This window comes from Carya illinoinensis, chromosome 14 (genome assembly GCF_018687715.1).
Source record: "Carya illinoinensis cultivar Pawnee chromosome 14, C.illinoinensisPawnee_v1, whole genome shotgun sequence".
Taxonomy (NCBI): Eukaryota; Viridiplantae; Streptophyta; class Magnoliopsida; order Fagales; family Juglandaceae; genus Carya; species Carya illinoinensis.
This window is the reverse complement of record NC_056765.1, coordinates 7,059,072-7,082,817: the sequence shown is the minus strand read 5'-3', so window position 1 is coordinate 7,082,817 and position 23,746 is coordinate 7,059,072. Positions and strand designations below refer to the sequence as shown.

General features: G+C 34.8%; 3 protein-coding genes across 6 annotated transcripts; all 3 read right to left on the bottom strand.

Moving 5' to 3' along the window:
- Positions 1 to 6,501: 6,501 nt before the first annotated feature.
- Positions 6,502 to 10,060, bottom strand: LOC122295119 (CBS domain-containing protein CBSX3, mitochondrial). Of its 3 annotated transcripts, none has more exons than XM_043104174.1 (6): positions 9,901 to 10,060; positions 8,555 to 8,838; positions 8,341 to 8,422; positions 7,217 to 7,290; positions 7,030 to 7,090; positions 6,502 to 6,905 (listed from the first exon to the last, which is right to left on the bottom strand). In XM_043104174.1, exons 2-6 carry the CDS (start codon positions 8,810 to 8,812, stop codon positions 6,763 to 6,765), a joined length of 618 nt encoding a protein of 205 aa, XP_042960108.1. In that variant the 5' UTR covers positions 8,813 to 8,838; positions 9,901 to 10,060; the 3' UTR covers positions 6,502 to 6,762. The 3 variants fall into 3 exon arrangements, with proteins under 3 accessions (XP_042960108.1, XP_042960109.1, XP_042960107.1); XM_043104175.1 differs by having other exon boundaries at positions 9,768 to 9,908; XM_043104173.1 differs by lacking the exon at positions 9,901 to 10,060 and adding an exon at positions 8,952 to 9,109.
- Positions 10,061 to 15,561: 5,501 nt separating this feature from the next.
- On the bottom strand, positions 15,562 to 17,891 carry LOC122295168 (calcium uniporter protein 6, mitochondrial-like). Its single transcript, XM_043104247.1, has 2 exons — positions 16,881 to 17,891; positions 15,562 to 16,206 (listed from the first exon to the last, which is right to left on the bottom strand). The coding sequence occupies exons 1-2, from the start codon at positions 17,334 to 17,336 to the stop codon at positions 15,721 to 15,723; spliced, it is 942 nt and encodes a 313-aa protein (XP_042960181.1). The 5' UTR covers positions 17,337 to 17,891; the 3' UTR covers positions 15,562 to 15,720.
- A 2,227-nt stretch (positions 17,892 to 20,118) lies between these two features.
- Positions 20,119 to 23,387, bottom strand: LOC122293447 (bifunctional bis(5'-adenosyl)-triphosphatase/adenylylsulfatase FHIT-like). Of its 2 annotated transcripts, none has more exons than XM_043102026.1 (5): positions 23,256 to 23,387; positions 23,014 to 23,124; positions 21,322 to 21,468; positions 20,590 to 20,688; positions 20,119 to 20,487 (listed from the first exon to the last, which is right to left on the bottom strand). In XM_043102026.1, the coding sequence occupies exons 2-5, from the start codon at positions 23,122 to 23,124 to the stop codon at positions 20,374 to 20,376; spliced, it is 471 nt and encodes a 156-aa protein (XP_042957960.1). In that variant the 5' UTR covers positions 23,256 to 23,387; the 3' UTR covers positions 20,119 to 20,373. The 2 variants fall into 2 exon arrangements, with proteins under 2 accessions (XP_042957960.1, XP_042957962.1); XM_043102028.1 differs by having other exon boundaries at positions 21,322 to 21,386; positions 23,016 to 23,124.
- Positions 23,388 to 23,746: the final 359 nt, after the last annotated feature.

Here is a 23,746-nt window from a genome sequence, read left to right as displayed (position 1 = left end):
TGTAAACTCACAATGTAATAGTAGGTAATCTACAGATTTTCCATGTTTTTTACACAAATAGCATCAATCATTCTCAATGAGTCCCCTCTTTTTCAAATTATCCATAATCAAGATCTTCTCAAGACCCGCAGTCCAAACAAAGAAATCTATTTTAATAGGCACTCATGACCTCCAAATCCTCTTCCATGGGAATGAAGCATGGCTTTGGCCTGAAAAAATCTTGTAATATGTCTTGACTGTATGTTTTTTACTGTCATTGGCCCTCCATTGCACTTAATTTTCATGTGCCATGGTATTTCCCATGGAATAGAGCAAACTGAAAAAATCATACATGGAGTGAAATTCCCAATTATGAATATCCCTAGTAAAAAGACCATTCCAATGGTAAGAACCATGAGAGAATACCCGCATCTCTGCCATGGAGGCCTTACTGTTAGCTGCAATACGATAGAGTGCTGGAAAAGCCTTGTGCAAAGCACACTCTTCACATCAAACATCATGCCAAAACTTGATTTTAGACCTCTCTCCCACCACAAACCGTATATGACTTTCAAAACACCATCATTTCCGCCTAATAAATTTTCATAAGCCCAAGCCATACCCCCTCACTACATTGGAGCATCATCCTCCCCACGCACTCCCATGTCTAGAAATAATAATCTCCTTCCAAAGTGTGTTCCCCTTTAGATGGTACCTCCATAACTATTTTTCCAACAAAACTTTATTGAAAGTCCTTAAATCGCATACTCTCAAGCTGCCATTCAGAATTGGAGAACAAACTTTGTTCAAATTAACCAGGTGGAATTTTGTTCCCCCCCCCCCCCCCCACAATCGGAATTTTGTTTCCCCCCCCCCAACAACCCCACATAGAAAGGCCCGGAATAATATCTCAATTCTAGTCTCCACCCCTGCAAAAAAATGAAAGAGCGATAGGAAATATGTGGGGAAATTAGTTAAAGAGCTCTTAATTAAAGGAAGTCTCCCCTTTTCGATAAAAACATCCATTTTCACCTCGCAAACTTTATCTCCTTTTTCCATCACCCCATCCCATGTAGCTCGAGCCTTAAAGGTCACCCCCAAAGGGAGTTCCAAATATTTCATAGGCAATGAAGGACACCTTACAATCCAAAAACAGTGCCAAGCTGTTGATATTGGGCACCGCACCCACCGGAACTTCTCAGATTTACCAAAATTCACCTTAAGCCTCAACACTGCTTCAAAACATAGCAAAAGATCTCATAGAGATTGAATCTGGTCAGGATCCACATCATAAAATGAGAGAGTATCATTTACAAATAAGAGATGTGAGAGTGAAATAGGGCCATTTGTGCCATTACCCACTGAAAAATCAGAAAGAAACCCTCATCCAACAGCAACCTTTACAATCCGAGCAACTGCCTTCATAACAATGGCAAACAGAATGGGAGATAAAAAAAAATCCCATTGCCTCAGGCTGCTTGAACTATTAAAAAAACCCGCAGAAGTGCCATTAACTAGCACCGAGAAACAAGCAATAGAGACATAATATTGAATCCAAGAAATCTACCTATTATCAAAACCACACCTCTCTAGCAAGTATAAACGGAAATCTTAGTTTACATGATCATAAGCTTTCTCCATATCAAGTTTGTGAAGAATACTTGGGACTCCTTCCCGCATCCTATGATCCAAGTACTTATTGGCAATAAGCATCGAATCCAGAATATGTCTCCCTCGAATAAAAGCATTTTGAGGCTTAGAGATAATGTGTTCCAACATCAGGCTAAGTTGATTAGGAAGGATTTTTAAGATGATTTTGTATATTGTGCTCATAAGGCTTATGGGGCAGAAATCTTCAACTACCTTAGCCCCATGTTTCTTTGGTATAAGAGCGATGAACGTCACATTGAGGCTATTCACAAATTTTTGGAAAGAGGGGAATTCCATAAAAAAAACCTACATAATATCACATTTAACAACATTCTAACAAGCTTGAAAGAAACCCATTGAGAACTCATCCAGGTTCAATGCTTTGTCCTTCGCCATACTACGGATAACCTTATAAAATTTGTCTTTATCAAAAGGCCTTTCTAGACCACTCGCACTTTGTGAATCAATAGAATCGAACAACAAGCCATCGAGCTTTGGCTCAAGCATGTCGGTTTCGAAAGGAGGTTCTCATAATAATGCTCAATATGATTTTTTAGATCATCAAGGGATGAGAGCACTTGAGTACATGAATGAAGTGACTCAATAGTGTTGCTGCGTCTATGAGAATTTGCCACTTTATGAAAGAATTTTGAATAGTTGTCACATTCTTTCAATCAAAGAGCCCTAGATTTTTGTCGCCACAAAATCTCTTCCATCAATAACACCATCTCCAAATTAGTCACGTCCCCCATTTTCCTTGTTAAGGCCTTCTCCGAGAGATCTCCAGTCAATTATGTTCCTTCTAACCCTTGTAATTCCTCCATAAGGGTGTTCTTCTAATTGTCAATACTACCAAACACTTATATGTTCCACTTTTTAAGATCTTGTTTCAAAGCCTTAAGCTTACATGCTAAAATGAAACTGGGCATGCTTGAAAACAAATAAGAAGACCACCAAGCATGTACCTTTTCTACAAAATCATTCGCTACTAACCATATATTTTCAAACTTGAAATACTGGCATCTTCCAAGGATACCTCCGCAATCCAATACAATAGGACAATGATCTGAGCACACTCGAGGTAGCTGGTTTTGAGAAAACTCTGAAAAGTATACCCCCCCACAATGGAGAGACAAAGAACCTATCCAATCTTGACCATCCCCGACTATTTGACTACGTGAACTCGCCCCCCATAAGAGGGAGGTCCATACGATCCAAATCAAATGCAAACTACGAGAACTCTTTCATGGCTGCCGAGCTGCGTTGGCTCCCCGAACGCTCACTAGGGAGTCTAACAATATTGAAACTCCCCCATGCACCACGGCACCTCCCATAAATAAATTAGCCCCATCAACTCCTCCCAAAGTCGCCTCCTATATCTATCCAAATTTGGACCATAGGTGCCTGTAAATGCCCACTCCTATCCATTAATTATATTTTTAAAACGACTAGGAATCGAAAAATCCCCAATGCATTACTTAACCACCTTCACAACTCTTTTATCCCACATTAAAAGGACACCATCGGAAGCCCCCAACGAGGCCAAATAAGACCAACCCACATACGAACACCCCCACAAACTATGGATGATTCTTCTATCCACAACCCTAAACTTTGTTTCTTGAAAACACGCCACATCCACCTTCCATGATCGCAATAAGGATCTTATGCAAAGACACTTATTACAATCATTCAGCCCCCGCACATTCCACGATAGGATCTTAGACTTCATAATTACAAAGAGTGCCCCTCCCTTTCAATCTATCCCTCTCCCCCCCTCCTTGCCTTCATAATTAATAGAGCACGAGAGCCTTTTAAGTTCCATTTCTTGCTTCATGGCCGACTTTGAGCGACTATCTTCAATGGATATAAGAAGGGCTCTAACTTGTTCTTTAAAGCCTACACAAGAAAACCCAAGAACTGATTGCATCTCCTCAACCTTATTGGACACTTAATCCAATACATACAAATCTGGGTTAGGGGGAAATGTGCATAAAGGAGTTGGTTCATCCTGCCCTCCTCCCCCCCCCCCCCTCCCAAAAAAATAGGTTGCTTGTTGTCAAAAATGGTCATTGCCATTTCAACATGATTTGAGGTCACAGCAAGATCCGTAATGTTCTCCCTAAGCTTACCAGCCGTCACCTCTAACAGAAGCTCTTTAAACTAGCCACCCACCTCGCTTAGGGCCCTCAAGCTGGCCACGACTGTCATCGAGTGAATAGGCTCCCCACCCATCTACTGTGACAAAAGCTGGCTTCCCACCTCCATCGGAGCCCCTTAAGAAGAAATGACAGCTGCCGGTGGTTGCATCAAAGCTAAGGCTGCCGTTAAGGGTCCAACAACCTCCATCGATTTGTTCTGTATAGGTTCCATCAAGTCAGAGACACCCGAGGTGGGACAAGCCATGTTGCATGAATCTGCACACTTAGAACTCTATTAAACCTCCAAATTGGGTTCTGCTACTTTCGTCGGGATCTCCAGGCTCTTTGTCGGCACCGGAGGCTGAGACCCACGACCCTCAACAAAGCCCATTGCGGCGAGTTGCTGAGAAGTCTCACAAAGCCTCCAGACAGACTGCTGGGTCTGTTCACACCCCTTACTCGAGAGGCTTGGGTCCATTGGAGGGGCCCTTACCCATGCAAAGCCCACCAACCAACCCTTGAGTCGAGCCAGCAGCTAAACCCTTTAGGAGCACCATGGGCTCCTTGCCCTTGGATCGATCTATAGGCCCATCGCTAGTTCCCTTAATAAGTAGCCCGTAAGACTATTTAGACCTAAAGAAAGAGGGACTTGCCCCATAAGATAACCCATCCTCCAAGCCTGAGCCACCCCCAGCCCACTCTCATTCTCAACGCATTGTTTCATCCAATTAGGGTTACTTTACAACTCTCCCATTTGCTTTTGCATGTTAGCCATTACTAGTAGAAATAGCGCCACATATAGAAAATGCAGCCCCACTTGTAGCCCTCCTGTCTAGTTGACGGGATAGGTCCAAAAACCTCAGTCTTTGGAGAGCCTCCTTATTCGATTGAGAAGACAACGAAAGAGGCGCTATCGTCGTCGCAGCTGGTGCTTGCCCACCAAATTGAGCAACCTCCCTCAGCACCTCTGCCAGTTTCCACCATCCGCTACCATCTCTATACTCAGGAACAAATATGTAGTTACGACACCCACCCCCATGATGTTCTTCCAAATCCATAAAAACACCTTGAGCATTTGTGCACCTCTGTACCGTGAAGCCCTTGTCCTTTTCCCAATGGCATGCATAAAACCCTTTCCTTCTACCATTCACGCCATCCTTCAAGGCTTTGCTAAACCACCGTGCAGTGGCTAACTCCAATCTCATGCTTTTCATAAATTTCCACCCTCTTTCAGTAAGAATCAACCATTAGCCCACCCTTGATTCCTCAAAATTTTTCAGTTCAATCACAACAGTTTTTAAAGGAGCCATTTTTCTTCCCAACCAAACAAGCACAGACAATCAAACATTCATGAACACCATCGGGATGAAAATTCATGAAGGAAAAAAACTATACAGAAAAAAAGTGTACAAGGAGGATTTTCTCCTTAATACTGCCTGTGAGTCAGGTATGCAGCACTAAACTTTTAGATAAAAGTTGAAAGTTAAATAAAATATTATGAGAATATTATTTTTTTAATACTATTATTGTTTTGAAATTTGAAAAAGTTGAATTGTTTATTATATTTTGGGTGAAAATTTAGAAAAATTATAATAATGAGATGAGATGAGATGAAACCGTTTCTTTATTCAAACTAAGCTTTAAACTAAAGGTTTAAAAGATAAAGTTTTATTTTTGAGAAGAGAGAGAAAATTGGTGGAAAATGCTGTGAAAAATAAATAAATTATTTGCTAGAGGAAAAACATAAACAATTTAGTAATTGTTACCATTAGCAGTGTATTAGGATCATAAAACTCTTGCATATTGACTCTCAACCCTTCTCATGTTTTTTAAACATCATTTGAATATAAATATTTTTTAATTTTAAATTTTTAAATTTTTCATTTAATCATTATCTAATCATTATAACTTTTTTAAATTTTTAAACAAAATACAAAATATTATAATTTTATATTCTAAAAATAATATAATTTTATAATATTTATATTCAATTTTTTTTTATCTTATTTCATAAAATTCAATAAAATATTTTATCGCAAATTATTTTAGTATTATTTACAAATAATTAAAGTATTATTTACAAATTTTTCATTTCATTCATTCCCCAAACGGGACCTTAGTCATTTATTTTGGCCTTTTTGAAGCGTTCCTATCAAAACAAAAAGAGTAATAATATACTTATAATCTTTTTTACAATATTTTTTTAATCATGTTTTAAATTGAGAGTATTTTTAAATAAAACGATGTTACATAAATATGATTGTTTGCATATCATTTTCAAACTAAAATGCTACAAAATTATGCATTCATCATTCCACCCGAAAATAAAGATGATGATGATGATGCTAGAAAGATATAGAATAATTAAGTATTATTTTTGTTAAAGAAAATTTAAATAACACCGAAATCGAGTCTTGAATGCCTACAATTAGAAATCTACATCTTCTACTTCAGAATCGAATTCAAGATGGGTTAAAATTGATTACTTGTTGAAAGTAAAAAGGTGTACAGATAAAATATTATATATGTATATGTCTCTGTGTGTTTGTGCATTAAAGTCAATCGACAGGAGGATCTCATCATACTTATGGGGCCTTGCTTCCTGTTTCGGTTGAGAATAATAAGACATGGAATTAATGATGCGAAGACTTTGGTTTCTGAAACTTGATAAACACGTACACTTTTCAACAAACATGGAGATGAATTTTCAGGCATTAAGTAAAAAGATTGATGAAGTCAAAAGCATCTGCCGTGTCGCTTGCAACACGCACTAAGCTATGAATTGAAAACAGAGTTTCAAGAAAAATTCCAGTACTTATTATCAGCTTGTCTTCCACTCGACCATATGCAGGTAGTTTGTACCATTCATACATCCACATCTGAAACAAAGAGACCCATAAAACATATATTTACAAGCAGTTAAAGCTTATTAGTGCTCATGGAGCAGGCAATGCTTCCAAGTAAGTGCATCAACACCATTGTCATATGTCATCTAGTATCCTCCTTGTATATAAGCATTCAAGCGGTCTAGCTCCTCCCGATGCTCACTCACCACAGCACGGACCACATCTCCAATGGACACCATCCCCATCATCCCATTTTCATCTATGACTGGAATGTGCCTGATTCGGTTATCTGCACACCCAAACATTAGGTCCAAGCTTAAATTGTCTTAATTTGTGTATGTGTGCGTGCGTGAGCGAGAGAGAAAGAGAGGGGGTAAGAATAACCGTCAATAACAATAAGCGGCATATAATACCTGTCATCAGTTGCATTGCACGCAGAACTTTTGTATCAGGTGTTACTGTGATAAGCTTGTTCTGTGGACATCATGTTACAGAATTATAACGTCACAGATTGCTCAATGCAAGATAGAATAAAATGTAAAACTGGGGGAAAAAAACCAAGAACCGTGGCTTTCTGCAAATGGGGAGAAAATTTTATACCTCTTCAGTCATAATATCCCCAACCTTGGTTGATTTGGATGATCTTCCCTGCACTATAATTTTCCTTAAATAATCTGCAAATATATCATCAAATAGAAAACATGATCAACTAAGGCAAGTACAGACATGCCTTCCAAGAATTGCAGGTAGGATATTATATTTTGACAAGTAAATAACGGTGATAGTATATGAGCTTGCAAGCCCAGGAAGTCACTTCTTCTCTCTCTCTCTCTCTCTCTCTCTCTCTCTCTCTCTCTCTCTCTCTCTCTCTCTCTCTCTCAGAGTAAACCAGGAAGTCACTTCTTTCCCACTTTTGGCAGTTGAGTTTTTGGCAAGATTCCAGTGATATCACACCTGTCAATTATGGCACCAGCCATGAGCCAACTGTCCATGGAATCAACTCTAAACTCAAGTGAGATATGAAAGTCATCTCAACTAAGCCGAACAAATCATCTTCAATTGTTGTGGCCAGGGAAAATCTGTCATCTCGTAATGAAGTGGGTTTTGGAACGTGTAAGAGCTCGTTCCCTCAATCACTTTTAAATGTTGAAGTATTCCCACGTAGAATCCAATAGTTGTTTTCTTTTACTTCTCTCAAAAAAAAAAAAAAAAGAATCCAATAGTTGCCAGCTGCTTTTTTTCAATTGGTAAAAGTTAAAGATGCAACCTAGTGCTATTGAATCCGGAACCTCACCATACACCCTATTCTTCTGAGGGGAGGAAATGGTCAGCATTCATTCAACATATCATCAGATCATAGATATTTCTTGAAGTTTCTCATGTTATATCCACTATTCTAAATTTTATGCCATCCAACATAAGAAGCAAGATAGACCTTTCAGGTGGTAGAATGAATTAGAAACCACATTGGAGAATAATGTCAGTGAATCTTGTGGAATATCAGATTGCAGTTCAAAAAAAGTTTAAATCAGTTAATGCAATTAAACTATAATAGAAGTAAATAATTAAATTCTCATATACCAGTGAATGATATAATATGTCGTGGTATATCAAATAAGAGCGCAAATTCTAAACACAACCCTTCATATCATGATTTTCGGACAAATACAATAGTTCTTTGTAGGAAAGGAAATGAGCTAAAAAATCTTTTAATAAGCACAAACCTCTCTCTGTAATGATTCCTGCAATTGATTTCTGCTCTCCAGGTTTCACTACCACCAAGGCTCCAACATTGTGCTGTGTCATCTGCAAAATAATGGTTTGTGACATTGTGTAGTCTATAGATTAATTTTCTCTACAGAAAAGCCCGTCAAATCATTTAAATACTTGTCATACAAAGAAAATAAAAAGGACATTATTAAGCTCAAAGATGCATACCGACTCAACAGCATTGTAAACAGTGTCATCCATAGTGCACCAAAGCCAAGAGCCATCAGCACTTTTACCTTTCGCTTTCAAGACATCAGCAATTGTAGTGCTCTCAAAACCATGCTCTTCCATTCGAGCAGGTGTTATTGACTGAAAGCGTGAGAACATAACAGGTTGCATCAGTGGATTCATGAGACGGAAGTGTTTCAGAACTGTATTTTTTACAATGTTTCCACAAGATGAAAATGATTGAAGAGCTCCTTGCATTTTCCCTGTTATCAAGCGAGGTGGTGCTGCATAAATTGATAAATGATGTTACACTTAAAGACGATGGTGGTTGTCCTTCACAAGGGAAAAAGTGACAAGTACACCAAAAACCAATCACATTCAAAATTTATTGCTTAACTGGAAGAGAAGTTCATAATGGGTATCAACTCCAGATACACAAACGGAAAATTTGAAATGATATTCTCAAGTCCTATATCAATCCATAACCTCCAAAAAGAACTGATTTCGAGCTGACTGGTTTGTTTAAAGTAATATCACATTAGTAATGCTGCTACGATTTTGTCTGATCTATTCAACATTTACAAGGCAAAACTCCGATCAAACTTGGCAAAAACATTGGGAAACAAATTTCTCCGATCAGAAAAAGGCAATGCAGATACAACTTGGTCTGATCCACTCTTAATGACAAGTCAAACTCTGATCATACTTGGCTGGATATGTCGTATAACAAATTTCTCCCATCAGAAAAAGCTCTACTATTAAACTTATGATAAGGAAGAAAAATGGATAAGGGTCCTCGAACGTTTAAATGAGATCTAGCTTTCAAATCGAAAGGATGATATTTTGTAATCATTAGTATTTACCGCTTCTCACCGATCCAATATGTCCCCTTATTTCAAAAGCGATAAAAATATGAACCCCCTTAAATAATTTATTACTATATTAAGGAATTCTGCCATAGCTTACGTGGAAATACTACAGGATTTTAATCCGAAGATAAATATGTCAGATAGAGAGATGGAAATTGATTCAGAAAAAGAAAAAAGATGGATTTCCAAAAGGGGAGAAATCATGAACATATGCAGCATCGATCCGTCCACTATTCGTACTGATCCCAGTTTCTCTAGCGAATTTGTATGAAATATATCTAACAAGAAAAATGAGCACAAATCTGGCAGAAAAAGTACACCGATGAATCCATTAGAGCACGCACCGGAGCGCAAAGAAGATCGGTGGGGGTGGGGTCTTAAACGCCCAGTGATAACAGCGAACCAACTCTCCCAAATCACAGATAATGGAAGGAAGGAGTATCATCTAGCAAAGAAAGAAAATGAAACAAAGCATACCCGGATACAAGAAAGCGATCCTTGCAGTGGCCTGGGGGAGAACTCGGCTCTGGGATAATGAATGAAGTGAAGTGGAGTCGAGTGATGAAGGTCTGGTCCACGTTCCCTGCGAGATTTATTCCCTACTTCACACGTTCGTAGTTCTTGCCTTAGAATATGAGAAATGACGTATACAACCTCTAATATACCAGTCTTGTCCAATATCTTTATTAAAATATAGACTATATTATAGAAAAATATAAAAATGTCACTTTTTGGTTCGAATCCATCACCCCCTATATCAGAAAAAGTTAATATTTCAATGTATTTATAATTATAATGAGCCCCACGATAAAAATAAAATTAGAAAAAATTATAAATAATGATATTGGTAAGATTTATTATATTCTCAAATCGGTATATAGAGTACATTTTTCATATCACTTAAATAGTAAGATTTAAATTTTAAAATTTATTTTTTAAATAAAATTATATTACGTAAATAACTTGTGGTGTAGATGCTTTAAAATAGAAGTATAAATGTCGTGTTTCGTATCCTTTTAGGCCGGGCTGCTCAATCGGTGTCCTGCAACAAGAAAATGAGTGGCCCTCAGTGACCCGAGAAGCTTCCGATGCCTAAGTCAATCTTCTTCTTCGAAAAATATTTTAAAAAAAAATACAAAAGTCTAATAATAATTTTCTATCATGAATCGATTTCCCTTACCTTGTAATTCTGAGCGTTCTTTTATACTTGACTCCTCAAGTGAGGAGACCCTACCTTGCATTCTGGGGAAGAGGGAGACCTCTCTCGAAGCCTCCATCGCCATGCTGTCTTTAATGCGGTGTGTTATCTTGGTGTAAGTCATTTAATGCGGCTTGATTGTCTGGTATCTTTATTTAATGCAATGTGGTCCTCTAGCATTACTGCTTAGCTTCGTCTATTCATCTTAGCGTGTTTCTCTCCCTTTCTTCTGATTGATATTTACCATGTTGTTCTAGAACGTCCCATTTCAACGCAAAATGGTTGCCTTTGACCCGTATGGATCAGGAGCTTGCCACGAATTGGGAGATACCCTCGCAGGCTTGAATCGGTGACATATTAACTCATGGCACTGGGGGAAGGTCATAGGTTTGGGGCTGTCAGCATGGACTTTAGGCCCCTAACGAAAATTCTCCCAAATAAAGTATTGTAAAATTATTTTATTGCTAATCTTAAATAAATAAATAAAACTGTCTAATAATATTCATGCCCCTTTTTATTAAAAATGCTAAAAAGTTTTATTTAAATGTTAGAAAAAAGAGTTTAAAAATTATATACTAAATAAATGGACCAAAGTTTTTATTAATTATTAAAAAAAAGTAAAATAAAATTTAAGAGGACAAACCCATAAAATCTTAAAGATTTCTTTTATGAATTATTAATCCAATTATACTTGAGGACCCATTCATTATTGCCTTACCTTATCTGCAGTCTAACGCTTAGTCCATGAGTCGTGGGCGTGAGTCTGTCTGGTTCTGATCGTGAAGGTGTCCTTCAAGAGAAGGCCGATCTCTGGCCATTCTAACAACTTATTAGGAAACGAAAATTTAAAAGGAGAGTTTTTTTTTAAAATGTTTTATTAATTCTTTTATTTGGAACTAAACGCGTAAATGTAAAAATTTATTGAGTTTTTTTTTTTTTAATAATATTGGAGGCTAAATTATGATTAAAGTTAAGTTTGGGTAGTGAAGTGATCTCATATATTTTGTAAATAGTAATAAAAAATAATAAAAAATATGTTAAAAATAATAATAAAATAATAAATTTAGAATACTTCATTATCCAAATGGAACCTAAAACTCGATCTAAAGGAGTGTTCGTCACTTCCCGAAAAAGAAAAAAAAAAAAAAAAAAAGGCTTTTGCTGTACAACTTGAAATACAGTTTAATTTTTAGTTTTAGAAAAAAAAGTATAAATTTAATTGATGTCAAAATTTTTGACAAACTTTGTTTGAAACATTAATAAAAAAAATGAACATTTTTTTATTCTATATTTGTAACTAATCATATGTAAAATAGTAAGAAGCAAAAGCAATATGATGCGAAATAAAACTAAAATGTAATAAATAAATTCAATAATTATAGAGTATAAAAATTAAAACCTAAGAAAATAACATGCCGCTCAAGATTAATATTATTTTTTAAGATTCATATTTATTTTTTTAAGAATTCAGTATTTTTTATAACAATTTTATGAATAGTTAGTATTTTTTATAATATTATTTTACATTGATGGATTTTTAAAATATTAATTTTTTTCATATGAAAGCCCAAAAATTAATATGAGAAACCCAAAACCCATCCAGTGCATTAACCCCATTAATACTTTTCAGAAAATGCTAAATAATTCTCTCTCTTCTTTTCCCCTTTCTTTTCCTTTTCCTTTCCTTTTCCTTTTCCCTTTCTTCTTCTTCTTTCCCTATCCCTTTCGTTTTCCTTTTCCCTTTCTTCTTCTTCTTTGAGAGCTGACACCATGAAAATGTCAAAAAAATAAATAAATAAATAAATAAAACTTACAAAACTCTCTCCATCTTGGTCTCCCTCTCAGAAAAGCCTAAACATTTTGAAACACTCAGTGATTCCAAGAGAAATGAAGATGAATTATGACTTTTGAGGAGCCACTACCTCCACAAGTTTTACTTGTATATAGTAAAACTCTTCTGATTATCATTGATGTAAAAATATTGAATGTTTGAAGGAAAAATTTAGTTGCAATTATAAGTATAACTGCGCATTAATATATACACTAATTTAATATGATTGATCAAAAAATATATTTTATTAAAAATAATGATAATTTAAAATTTAAAAATGAATGAATCAGTATTGATATACATATTAGTACGTGACTTTATTTGTACGTAGTAAAAAAAAATTAGCCCACGTATTAACAACGTGATAACTAACCTATTAACTAACAACTGGCCCACTTGGCCCACGACTCACGTCCTAAGACTCGGTCCAACACATAACTCAGTAAATACTAAATGACAGAAATAACCTTATATAATTAAAAAAAGACAAACATATCCTCGTAACCCTAAATATAAAGGAAAAATCTATTTACAAACATAATTGTGCACTAATATGTATATCAATTTAATGTGATTGATCAAAAAGTAGATTTTATTGAAAACAGTACTAATTTAAATTTTAAATATGAAAGAATCAATATTAGTACACAGATTAGTACATAAATTTACTTGTATATAGCAAAACTCAAATATAAAAGCATCCTTATCACTTCGATTTCCAGAAGTCTTCTTCTTCTCTTTGCCGCTTCTTTCGCATTTAGGTTTGAAACCCAAAAACATTTTCTTCTCTTTTTCTTTTTCTCTCTCTCATTCTCTCTTTCTTTCTTTCCCATTCTTCTTCCTCCAACATTGACGCCATGAAGATTTGTAACAAAACTCTTTCCCTCTCGCTCTCTGTCATTGAGATGCAATTTCTTCTCTCGAGTCTGTGTTATATTCGTTTTCTACCAAGAACAACCACCACTCTCGACGGCTTGCAACCACACAAGGACCGACTCATTCAATGTATAGAAATCTGACCGTTGTCCACGAAGAAGAACCCTTACCTCTCTATCTCTTTCATCTCTTTCTCTCTCTGTCTATTCTCTCTTACAAAATTTCATTCTCAATTGTTAAAAATTTCAACAGATTTGTTTGGTTGCCATATGTGTATGATTTCCTTTCACATTATGTTTATTTTTTTACAGATCCGAGCGGTAATTTTTGTAATGGTGTGATGATATTTTTTATCTTCTTTAAATATAGACATGTTAGAAATTTAGAAATTTGAAGGGTTTTATTTACTGAATGGGTATGATTTGCATTTGTTTGTTTGGATTTGCATTGGTTTCGTCTATGTGGATATAAATTTTTTGTTAAAGTTAAACAATTTCAAAGGAAATATGCGTCGGTGGGCATTTTCTCTTATGCATATGCATATTCAAATACATCTTGTAATGACAGACATGAGAAAGAAACCATACCTAGTAGATGCTGAGATTGAGGAGGATGATGAATTATAAATTTTGACGAAAGGATTGTGTGGAAAGATGACTAGTTGAGAGTAGAAAATAAAGAAACAGAAAATGAAAGAGACGGTGTGTGCAGCTCAAAAATTTAAAAAGATTCAGTACTTGGCAAAAAGACGAAATCAGTAGTTGGTAAAAGAAGAATAAAAAGAATCATAATGTAATCTAAGAATGCAAGTAAGGGCAAAATTGAAAATAAAAATGTTAGTCGAAATTACCGTTTCTCCAACCTTCAGATTTATATATATTGCAAATAGGTTTGGCAGAAGATTCATAATTGGCTTACAAAAGGAATGTGATTTGAGATAATAAATATTCAATATGTTGGATCCATGATTTTGCTCTTCCGTAATTCAACGTTAATGAATGAGGAATATGGACGCATGTACGCCTCCCCCCCCCCCCCCCCAAAAAAAAACTAAAGTCTAAGAGTAATATTACATAGTGGGTAAATCGTTTTAAAAAATAATAAAATTTATTATTAAAATTTTTTATAAATCTTATATTTATTCATTTTTTTAAAAATAATTGCATGAATTTTACACACTTATAATTGCAAATATTATTTTTAAAAATCTAAAAAGGTTTAGAAAATACTCATATCTAATACATCTATGCCTCTATTCTATTTTGTATAAAGGTGTCAAATCGTGTTAACGGATCGTATCAAAACATGTATATTATATTATATAGATCAACACTAACCTGACCCGTTAAACTTATCGTGTCAAAATCTCAAATTCTAACACAACCCGTTAACATAACGAATCGTGTCGTGTCAACCCGTTTTGACCCATTAGCAAAAACTACAAAATAGGTTAATACGACATAATATAATCTGTTTCAAACTATTTATATAAATGAGTTGAATAAGTCTGAAATTAACCCATTTGACTTGATTAAATTTAGCAGAATTTTATATAAATGTTAAAATTACAATATCTATAAAAATTATAAAACTAACTACAAGTTCAAATAATAAAAATATCGAAATTAAAATTTTAACAATTTTACTTTTAGGTATAAGGGTATAATTATAATTTTAACTTTCTTAACGTATCATAATGAGTCAAAACGAGTTGACCCGTTATTAAATCGTCAAGCAATCGTGTTTTAATGGGTCAATCCGTTTTGAACCGAACTCTTTAAAACTAAACCCCAACCTGCTATTATTGTATCGTGTTCGTGTTGGATTAATGAGTCATGTAACATATTACCACTCCTAATTTTGTATAAGGAGAAGCTGCAAAAATGACAGCGCCAAAGACTGGAAGAAGCTAGCAAAACAAAAGATTACGTTAAGTGTAGGCACCCTGCATGAAAACAAGAGGGACCAGATCATTGAAGTGAAAGAACTCTCAAGTAAGAGATGAACACATGGAGTTAACCCTACAACATTTGTTATGCATTTATGTTGTCTTTAAAATCCACACGCAGCAATAAAAGTTGTGGCACCCATGTCTTTCTTTCGCTCGAGTCTATCAAGTTCATGTAAGAGAACTTAAGGCCTTGAATGTTTTGAGAAAACATTTTATTTCATCTAATCAATACAACATCCAAACTTCCAAATAAATTATAATAAATAATTTAAAATTTTCAAATACTAAAATAAAAATAATATAAAAAAATTATAATCTAACAATATTTTGACTTCATAATATTTATATTCAACTTTCATTTCAACTCAACTCATTTCAGGTCATTATCCAAATCAGACCTAAAAGAGATCTTGATCCGCCAATAAACTCCTCCAGAAAATGTTAGTCCCTGTGTAAAGCATCCTCCAGTTCCACTTCCAGTCCCACCCGATTTTTAATAGAGGCAGTGGCATGAAGACATGTTTTGCACTTATCTTGTAACTCCTTGTATCTTTGACAATTAAAATCATGCTTTTTAATTAGCTTCCTCTGTCTTGCGAGAAAGAGCCTCTTCATCAGGTCTTGGTACGTGGGGTCTCTTGAAGTGAACAGGAAGTAGGCATAACCTATGACTATACCAGTGGTTGTTGTGAAAAATGCAATGGGTTCCATTACATCCCATGAGTATTCCCAGAATGTTAGCCGGAAAAAGAGCCCGACCTGTACCACAGCAATCCCCAACCCAGTCCAGAGGATGCGCCTGACCTGCTTATGTGCCAACACATCAATTTCTTCTTTCTTCTCCTGAAGCCTCTTTAACTCATCCCTCACAGGATCATCTTCAGAAGTCAGAGCAAGGGGCACCGCTCTTCTGACCAGATCAACCACCTAAACAAATAAGAATGAGGTGGAGCAATACCAGTTAATATGATTGGGGGTTAATAATCCAGGGCATCTCAATATAGACGACCAAAATGTATTGTGGAAAGACCCTTATCACTTGCTCAAACTATACTATCAGTTCTTTTTCAAAACCGATGTCCACAGCTGGAATAAGCTAAAAAGAAAAGGGGCAAACAGTTGGAAGTTACCAATTCAAACTAAACCTGGCCAATACAGGTTTGGTTAACAATTTAATATAGTATGCAGATTAGCAGAGAGCACTCAACACGGAATTCCATTGTATATATTCCACCTTCAGATATAGCTTCAAAATACCCAGAACGTTGGACGGGAAAAACTTAAAAGAAACAAGAGCATTGTCCATCCTAATAACAATTTGATGTAGGCTGCAGTCTGCATTAAAGGCCATATTTTGGTTTGCAACTTGGTCCAGCTGTTTTTTGTTTTCTGTTCTTTTTCCCGAGTCATCTCAATTATTCATTTCAACAACATTCATAGCCACCAACCTTTTAAGATGGATCTTGATGTTCCCTCTTAAGGAAAGCAGAAAAGAAAATAAGCATAATCTAAAGGGTGCCCCCTACATATTATAAAATCAGGAAAGAAAACTGCCCCACAAGAGCATATTATAGTAGGATAAAAGATGGAAAAATGCTTACTTTATCGGGATGAAGGTAGACCTTGTGGCGGAAGAGGAGGATAACACCTGCCTCGTCGAGGACTCGGGCGAAAGCAGCGGCCTCCTCGGGGGATCTGGCGACACCCATGCTTTGGCAGGCGTCCAGAAGCTCCGAATAGCTGATAACCTCCTTCCCTTCTGTACCCAATCTCCTCTTCAGTTCCTCCACATTCACCAGTCTCATTACCTTCTTCGCCTCCGCGAACGATATGACACTGTCACTACTACCGCCAGTGTTTGAATCAGCACACAACGGCGACGACGACGGCGGCGACGTCGATGAGGTCCTCAACCATAAAGATGACGCAGGAACAATAACCCTCAATCCCAGAATTTGAGAAGGATTTGGAGGCTTCATCTTCCTCCCATTGAATTGGCCCAAAACCACCGAGACGCTCTGCTTCACTGCACCGCCACTCCACCATCGCCTCCACATCTTTTCTTCTTCTTTCTCTTGTTTCTTCGATCCTTATCTAAATCTTTTCCCCGCCTTAATATAAGATTCTTCTTTTGCTGGGCAATCGCTCTCTCTCGTACACACGCACCCAGAAGTCACAACACCTCCTTTACGCGGGGACACGAACCCAAACACGGATACAGGGGAAACTGAACAGTAGATAACGCATTTACAAACAAATCCCACCAACCAAAAACTTTCAGACAATCGCCAAAACATAGCCCACGGCTATTTTTCTCGAACAAAACGCAAAAATCCCAAACTATCCCAAAACGAATCAGCTCGATGCTCCCTTCCCAAATCTCCAAGAAAAAATAAAATAAAATAAAATACATTCGGTACGCATAATTTATTAGCCAGAAACGGAAGGCGTTATCTTAATAAATTAACTGACAAAGACACCAAAAGGATAGGTGGACCAGAGAGTGACCCGCCATCGGACAACGCGAAAGGCCAAGAGAAGCAGCAAATTATGGAAGGAAGTTCAAGGAACTAGGAAGGAGAGGAGGAACCGCTAACTTGCTAAGCTATGTACTTTTTGTTTTTTGAGAAAAGAAAAAAAAATAGTTACAGTAAGTCTAGCTTATTTAAAAAAATAAATAAATATAAAATTTATATAAAAAAATTATTATTTTAATAATAAATCTTACTTTTTTTTTAAGAAAAAATATGCCAAACTTGTGCTGTACGTATCGTTAATTTAAATTTAAATTATGCTTTTAACCGTAATTAACCCGTTTTTAACCTCTATTACTCTAATTAAATGTGTCTGATTTTCTTTTCTTTTTTTTTTTTATATTAAAAATCAAGAAAAGATTAGAAATTATATTTATTTACAAGCATAAATTAGATTTTTATTCCCATTTTATTAACTTGAAATTATTTTAAATGAATAAAAATATATATATATCAGCATTACTCTTAAAAGCATACTCACTATTTATATTCTTTTTTTAATTTATTGAAAAATTATATTTATACTGTACTCCGATGGGTGTTTATATATGAATTGTTAAAAAGTGTATTAAATTATTTTTTTATTTTATTTATTTCTTAAAAATTAAGAAATGTTTTGCTTAATGTTTAAGGAAAAAAAAAAAAAAGAGACAATCTTATTAAAAAAAATTAAATGATGTGTTATGTTTTTAACTGTCGATCGGATAGTTCTTAAATTAAGAGTTTAATTTAGTTAATTTAGAGATTGAGTTAAAAGAAATGATTATTTTCATATTTTATTTTTTATTTTTATTTCGTAAGAGGTAAAAATATCGATTTATTAGGTTTTAAAGGTTAAAAAAAAAAAAAAACAAATCCTGCCTAAACTGTAGTAAATTAAATAGTAGAAGTGATCTATGTCATTCTATTTCTAACCACGTAATGGCCGCTTCAATGCCTAAAATTAAGCGAAGAAATTATTGTTTTTAGATCCGGAATTTATGCAAATTTAAACTACACTTTACATATACTGGTTCTTTGTTCAAACAAATATAAAATAAATTATCATTTTTTTTAATTATTCGAATTATGTTTTCTTCATTTTATTATAAAGTAAATTTAACATATTAAATAAAATTATGTCAGTGTGAATGATTGTTTTTGTGTAATTTTTTTTGTAATTAAGAGTATTTCCCTTTTCTTAAAAGATGGATTGGACACATTTATTTGGTAATGAGAGAAGTTTTAAGGATTGGCTCCAATGGTAAGACCTCTAGTTCTAAAATTCGAATTCTTGAATGCAAATAAATTTTAAGAATTATCATACATACAGATAGAACTTCTTGTTTAAAGTTAGGTTCTAGAGGTGTAACCGGTCCGGTTTTGGACAAAATCTAGGATCGAAACCGGTAGGTACAAGTTTTGTATTTTTTAAAACCGATTACGTACCGATTTTCCTCCTAAACCAGTATTTCGGTTTTACCAGTTTCCGGTCTGGTTTGGTTCGATTTTTCGGTTTTAATAAAATACAAATTTTTCATAAAACTTTTTAATTAGTTCGGTCCGGTCCAAAACTGACCAAAAAATTTTTCATCTCATTTTATTATTATAATTTTTTCAAATTTATTTTATTTTATTTTACTTTACTTAATGGTTAAGCAAGTGATTATTAGTGTATTGATATTTTTTTTTATATTTTTTAAAATTTTTTAAAATGATAAAAAATTATAAATTAGAAATTTGAAAAAAAATGAAAAATTGATTTTGGCCTAATGGTAAGGAAGACTAGTGCTACTTAAGCGGCAGAGTAGAGAGTAGAGTAGCACTGCTCTTCATATAAAACTATTTTATCTCATCTCATTATTCAAACATCACCTTAATTACTTAAAATATATTTGGGATAAACTATTTACAAAAATACATGTGCACCCTTGAAATTAGTCGGAATCTTTATTGATAGAATTTTCCTTCTAACCGAGTTGAGGGAAACTATACATACATTCCAATTTTCCCATACAAATGTTCATCACAACTTTGAACTATTTAACCATTTGAATATGAATTTTAACGGAAGTATGATTATAGAATGAAAAATGCTAGGTAGACCGATAGACTACCGAAGCATTTGCATCTATAGGTGTTTTTTTTTCCTTAACTATTAAGAAATGTTTTTCTTAATATTTAAGGAAAAAAGAATAAGATCATTTTGAAGTGATCGGTGACATCGGTCAGTTCTACAGAGATCGATAGGTCAATTCTATAGTTAGACCTATAGGTCTATGTAGAACTGCCCTTATATAATTATCCTAGATGGGAACACCATGTCTCCACAAATGGAAACGACAAGAATATATAATCTTATAGCAAAGAATATCAATCTCCACTCTCATTAGACATCGGGAAGACAAATATCTTTACCTTTCAGAAAAAAAGGAAAAAGAGTTTTCCTCTTTACAATTAAAATAAGGTCAAGTTACAAAGATAATCACGCATAAATTTATTATTATATTATTATTTAACATGAACTTTATGCGGAAAAGATAACCTAGTGTAGAAGCTTCTGGCTGATAAAATGGAAGATTTACAAGATCTTTCTGTATTCATCTGCCTCTTGTGCCATCTCCTCAAGGCTTCTGTCCCTTCTTTCCTGATCTAAGTCAAGGTTTTTCTTCAATTCTTTCTCCTTTTCGTTTATCTAAACCATGTTAATAAGCAGAAAAAATGTAAATATTCAAGTAAAAGGTTAAACACAAGCATAAAAACCAATAGTAAGCAGTGAAGAAAGTTTCCATCTTACAGCATCATAGATCTCATCATTCCTCTCAAAGTCACCACCTTTCCTTGGCACGATGTGGATGTGAACATGGGGTACTGTCTGTCCAGACTCGGGTCCATCCTAAGGTTTAAACAAAATCATGCATTTAGTTTCAAATGACCTAAAAATACATCATTACTCAGGAGTAGTGACTTGGGGTGTGAAAATATGATCATGAAGTGCTGTCTGTCATCAAACACCATTGATGTTTGCTACTTTATCACCTGGTTACATAATTCTAGAAAACTGGAAAAAGTTTGAACATGTAACGCACTTTTTTTAATTTTTTAATATTTTTTTAAAATTGTTTTTTGAGTTTATTCTTTTTTAACTAATTGAATTCTTCTATTCATTATCCGTATATTAAATATTTGATAAAATAAAAAAAATAAGAAAATTAAAAAAAGTGTGGTGTGTGGAAGTTGCGTGAATAATAGAAGGTCATGTAGTTTTTTCTTAAGCAATAATTACATGAAGTTGTATCCTACACACACCCTTAAATTTGGAATCTAACTTGTATTGGATCTTGAAAGCCATGGCCTTGACCCGACAATGTTTTTGTCTAAGAAACCAACATGACCACCAAGATGGTTCCAACATCATGCGCCTTTCCATGCCAATTTTCTTAAACACTCAAGCAAATATTCTACAATAGCAAGAGGGATATAAAAGAAGGATAGTAACTGATATTCCGGTAAATAACAACCAACTTACTTGGATTGTAAATGTGAGAGATGATGCTTTGTGGTAGCACTCAAGCATACCACCAACCTTTTGTGCTGTGAGCCATAAATCACAAATCTCATCAGCAGTGAGATCAGCAACACGCTTAACCTCACGCATTGAACATATGAGCACATGTACATAATGTCAAGTCAACCTTGAATGTTGAACCACATAAGATAACAGATCCACAACAAAATACCTCAAAATCCAAATATTTGCATTGTCATGTAAAACTCTCAATTTCAATTCTGGGGCGCATATAGCAGCATGTACAATTTTAAGTGGTGATCATAACAAGTGGTGATGCAGGTCCATTGTAGAGATAAAGATGCATGATTTATGCCTTAAAAAGTTTCTGATTCTCAAGACAGCCCTTGTATGTGTGAATAAATGCGTGTCATATGCTCACTCACAAAGATGTTCCTCTCAATTAAGATTCTGCAGGAGAAAACGCGTTGCACATAGCATGTACTGCACATTACCAGATGACAAAATATTGCATCGAATCCAGCATGGTTGTACTTTATTTTCAAAACAAAACAAAGGCAAGAAGATGGTTTTTTTCTAATATAAATCTAGCATGAACATCAAATAATTCCAAAATCAATCCCAACATATCATTCAAATGTTGAGGATAAAGGATATGACCTGCAAAAGAAAAGAGAATCACATCACAACAAGAGAAGAATAGTTGGTCATTCAAACTATAAGAACGGTACAAAAGGAATTCCCCAAAAGCAAAACAGGCAAAGACCACTAGCGCCTTTTCTATATAACTATATATGCCTTTCCTCATAAAACTGCACAATGCAGTTTCTGGGCCATCCTATCATTTCACTAGCACCCCTCCACCGGGGTCACAACAAATTAACCATGTCTAAGTCAATAACAATTAACAGGTACGCATGTATGAAGAGAGGATCTGCAGAAATTAAAAAGGCCAAAAGTTTGCAGGAAGCAATGAATCTAGTATGAAGCACACCAATACATGTAGAATGGGAAATCAAGTGACATGATTGTAGAACAGTATCTAATTCACTTACTAAAGGTGATTCAATGAAAAATCAAATAATATTGTATGACGCACCTCTTATTGATATATCAATCCGTTTGATTCAATATAAAGGCCTCGATTATTGTCTCTTTCTCGAAGTTCAGTGGGTGTCTCCAAATTATTAACTTATTGTAAGAAATTATATTTACAGTTGTGGGGTAAGCAAACGTCATGTAATTTTTTTGAAAAAAAATGAATAAATACGATATTTATATAGAAAAAAATATTTTTTAATAACAAACTTACTATCTTTCAAAACGATTGCGAAGCGCCACGACTATAGTATTACTTCTTTCTACGAGTATATTTAATTTTACTGTTTAGTGGGTAGTAGTATCTTCTAGGCTTAGATTATAAGGCAGACACGCTTCTGAATGAAGCCTTCTCCTTTTGTTAGTTTAGAGCATACAAGTACTTCTGAACCCAACCCATTATTGTAGTCATTGAGTACAGCACAGATTCTAAATTGGATTTTTACATAGCACTAGATGAGTAATCATAATTTTAACTTGCATCATTACAAAGATCATCTTTTCCCTTTCCTGTTTTCTCAAAGACGTAAAGGTCACGCATTTTCTTTTCTTTTTCTATTTGGTAAATAAGAGGTGGGGAGAGTCGAGACGCATACCAGGAGCGACAGGGCGGAGATTAACCATGGCAAAGGAAAGCTGAGTAGTGTAGAATACACCCGTGTGGGATATTTTGTGAGGCCCGAACGTGTAGAATTCCGAAGACATCTGTGTCCATTTTGCAGATGAAAGAACTTCATATTATATATATATATATATATATATATATGTATATAGATTGAAGTGGACGATGAGTAAACAGTGAAATAAGTACTAAAGAGAACGAAATGACCACTTGCCTTGATGGTGGAGATTGATCGGCGCCCTCTTGATGAAGCAGCTTGGTCTGGAAGTGCGAGAGGTCAACGAATGCAGCAGCATCCACTTTTTACCGGTTCTACGCCAACTGGATTTATCTTGACGAATCGTGCAGTACAGGACCCTATATAATAAGCAGTATAAAGTAAAGTAATGCTAGATTAAGGCTGCATTTGGTTATTAAGTTTAATTCTATTCAATTTAATTTATCTTATTTAATTATTATAATTTTTTTAATTTTTAATATTAGATACAGTCATGAATTTGTAAGTGTTATACATTCATTTTAAAAAAAAGTAAAATTTATTATTAAAATAATAATTTTTTTATATAAATTCTATATTTATTCAATTTTTTAAAATCAGTGCGCATGCACACTTTATATTTTATATTATGAATATCATCAATTTCTCTAATTCACTGTAAGTTGTAGTGCCTGTGTAGACATTATCAAAGCCATTGGAGGCAGTTG

Coding starts and splice junctions, on each gene's coding strand:
- LOC122295168 (XM_043104247.1), bottom strand. CDS start 17,336: ATGTGGAGGCGATGGTGGAGTGGCGGTGCAGTGAAGCAGAGCGTCTCG. Junction 16,207..16,880: donor TCTACCTTCATCCCGATAAA/GTAAGCATTTTT, acceptor TTATTTGTTTAG/GTGGTTGATCTGGTCAGAAG.
- LOC122295119 (XM_043104173.1), bottom strand. Junction 8,423..8,554: donor TTTACAATGCTGTTGAGTCG/GTATGCATCTTT, acceptor ATTATTTTGCAG/ATGACACAGCACAATGTTGG. Junction 7,291..8,340: donor AGGAATCATTACAGAGAGAG/GTTTGTGCTTAT, acceptor ATATATTTGCAG/ATTATTTAAGGAAAATTATA.
- LOC122293447 (XM_043102026.1), bottom strand. CDS start 23,124: ATGTCTTCGGAATTCTACACGTTCGGGCCTCACAAAATATCCCACACG. Junction 21,469..23,013: donor TCCGCCCTGTCGCTCCTGGT/ATGCGTCTCGAC, acceptor TGACATTATGTA/CATGTGCTCATATGTTCAAT. Junction 20,689..21,321: donor CTCTCACATTTACAATCCAA/GTAAGTTGGTTG, acceptor TTTAAACCTTAG/GATGGACCCGAGTCTGGACA.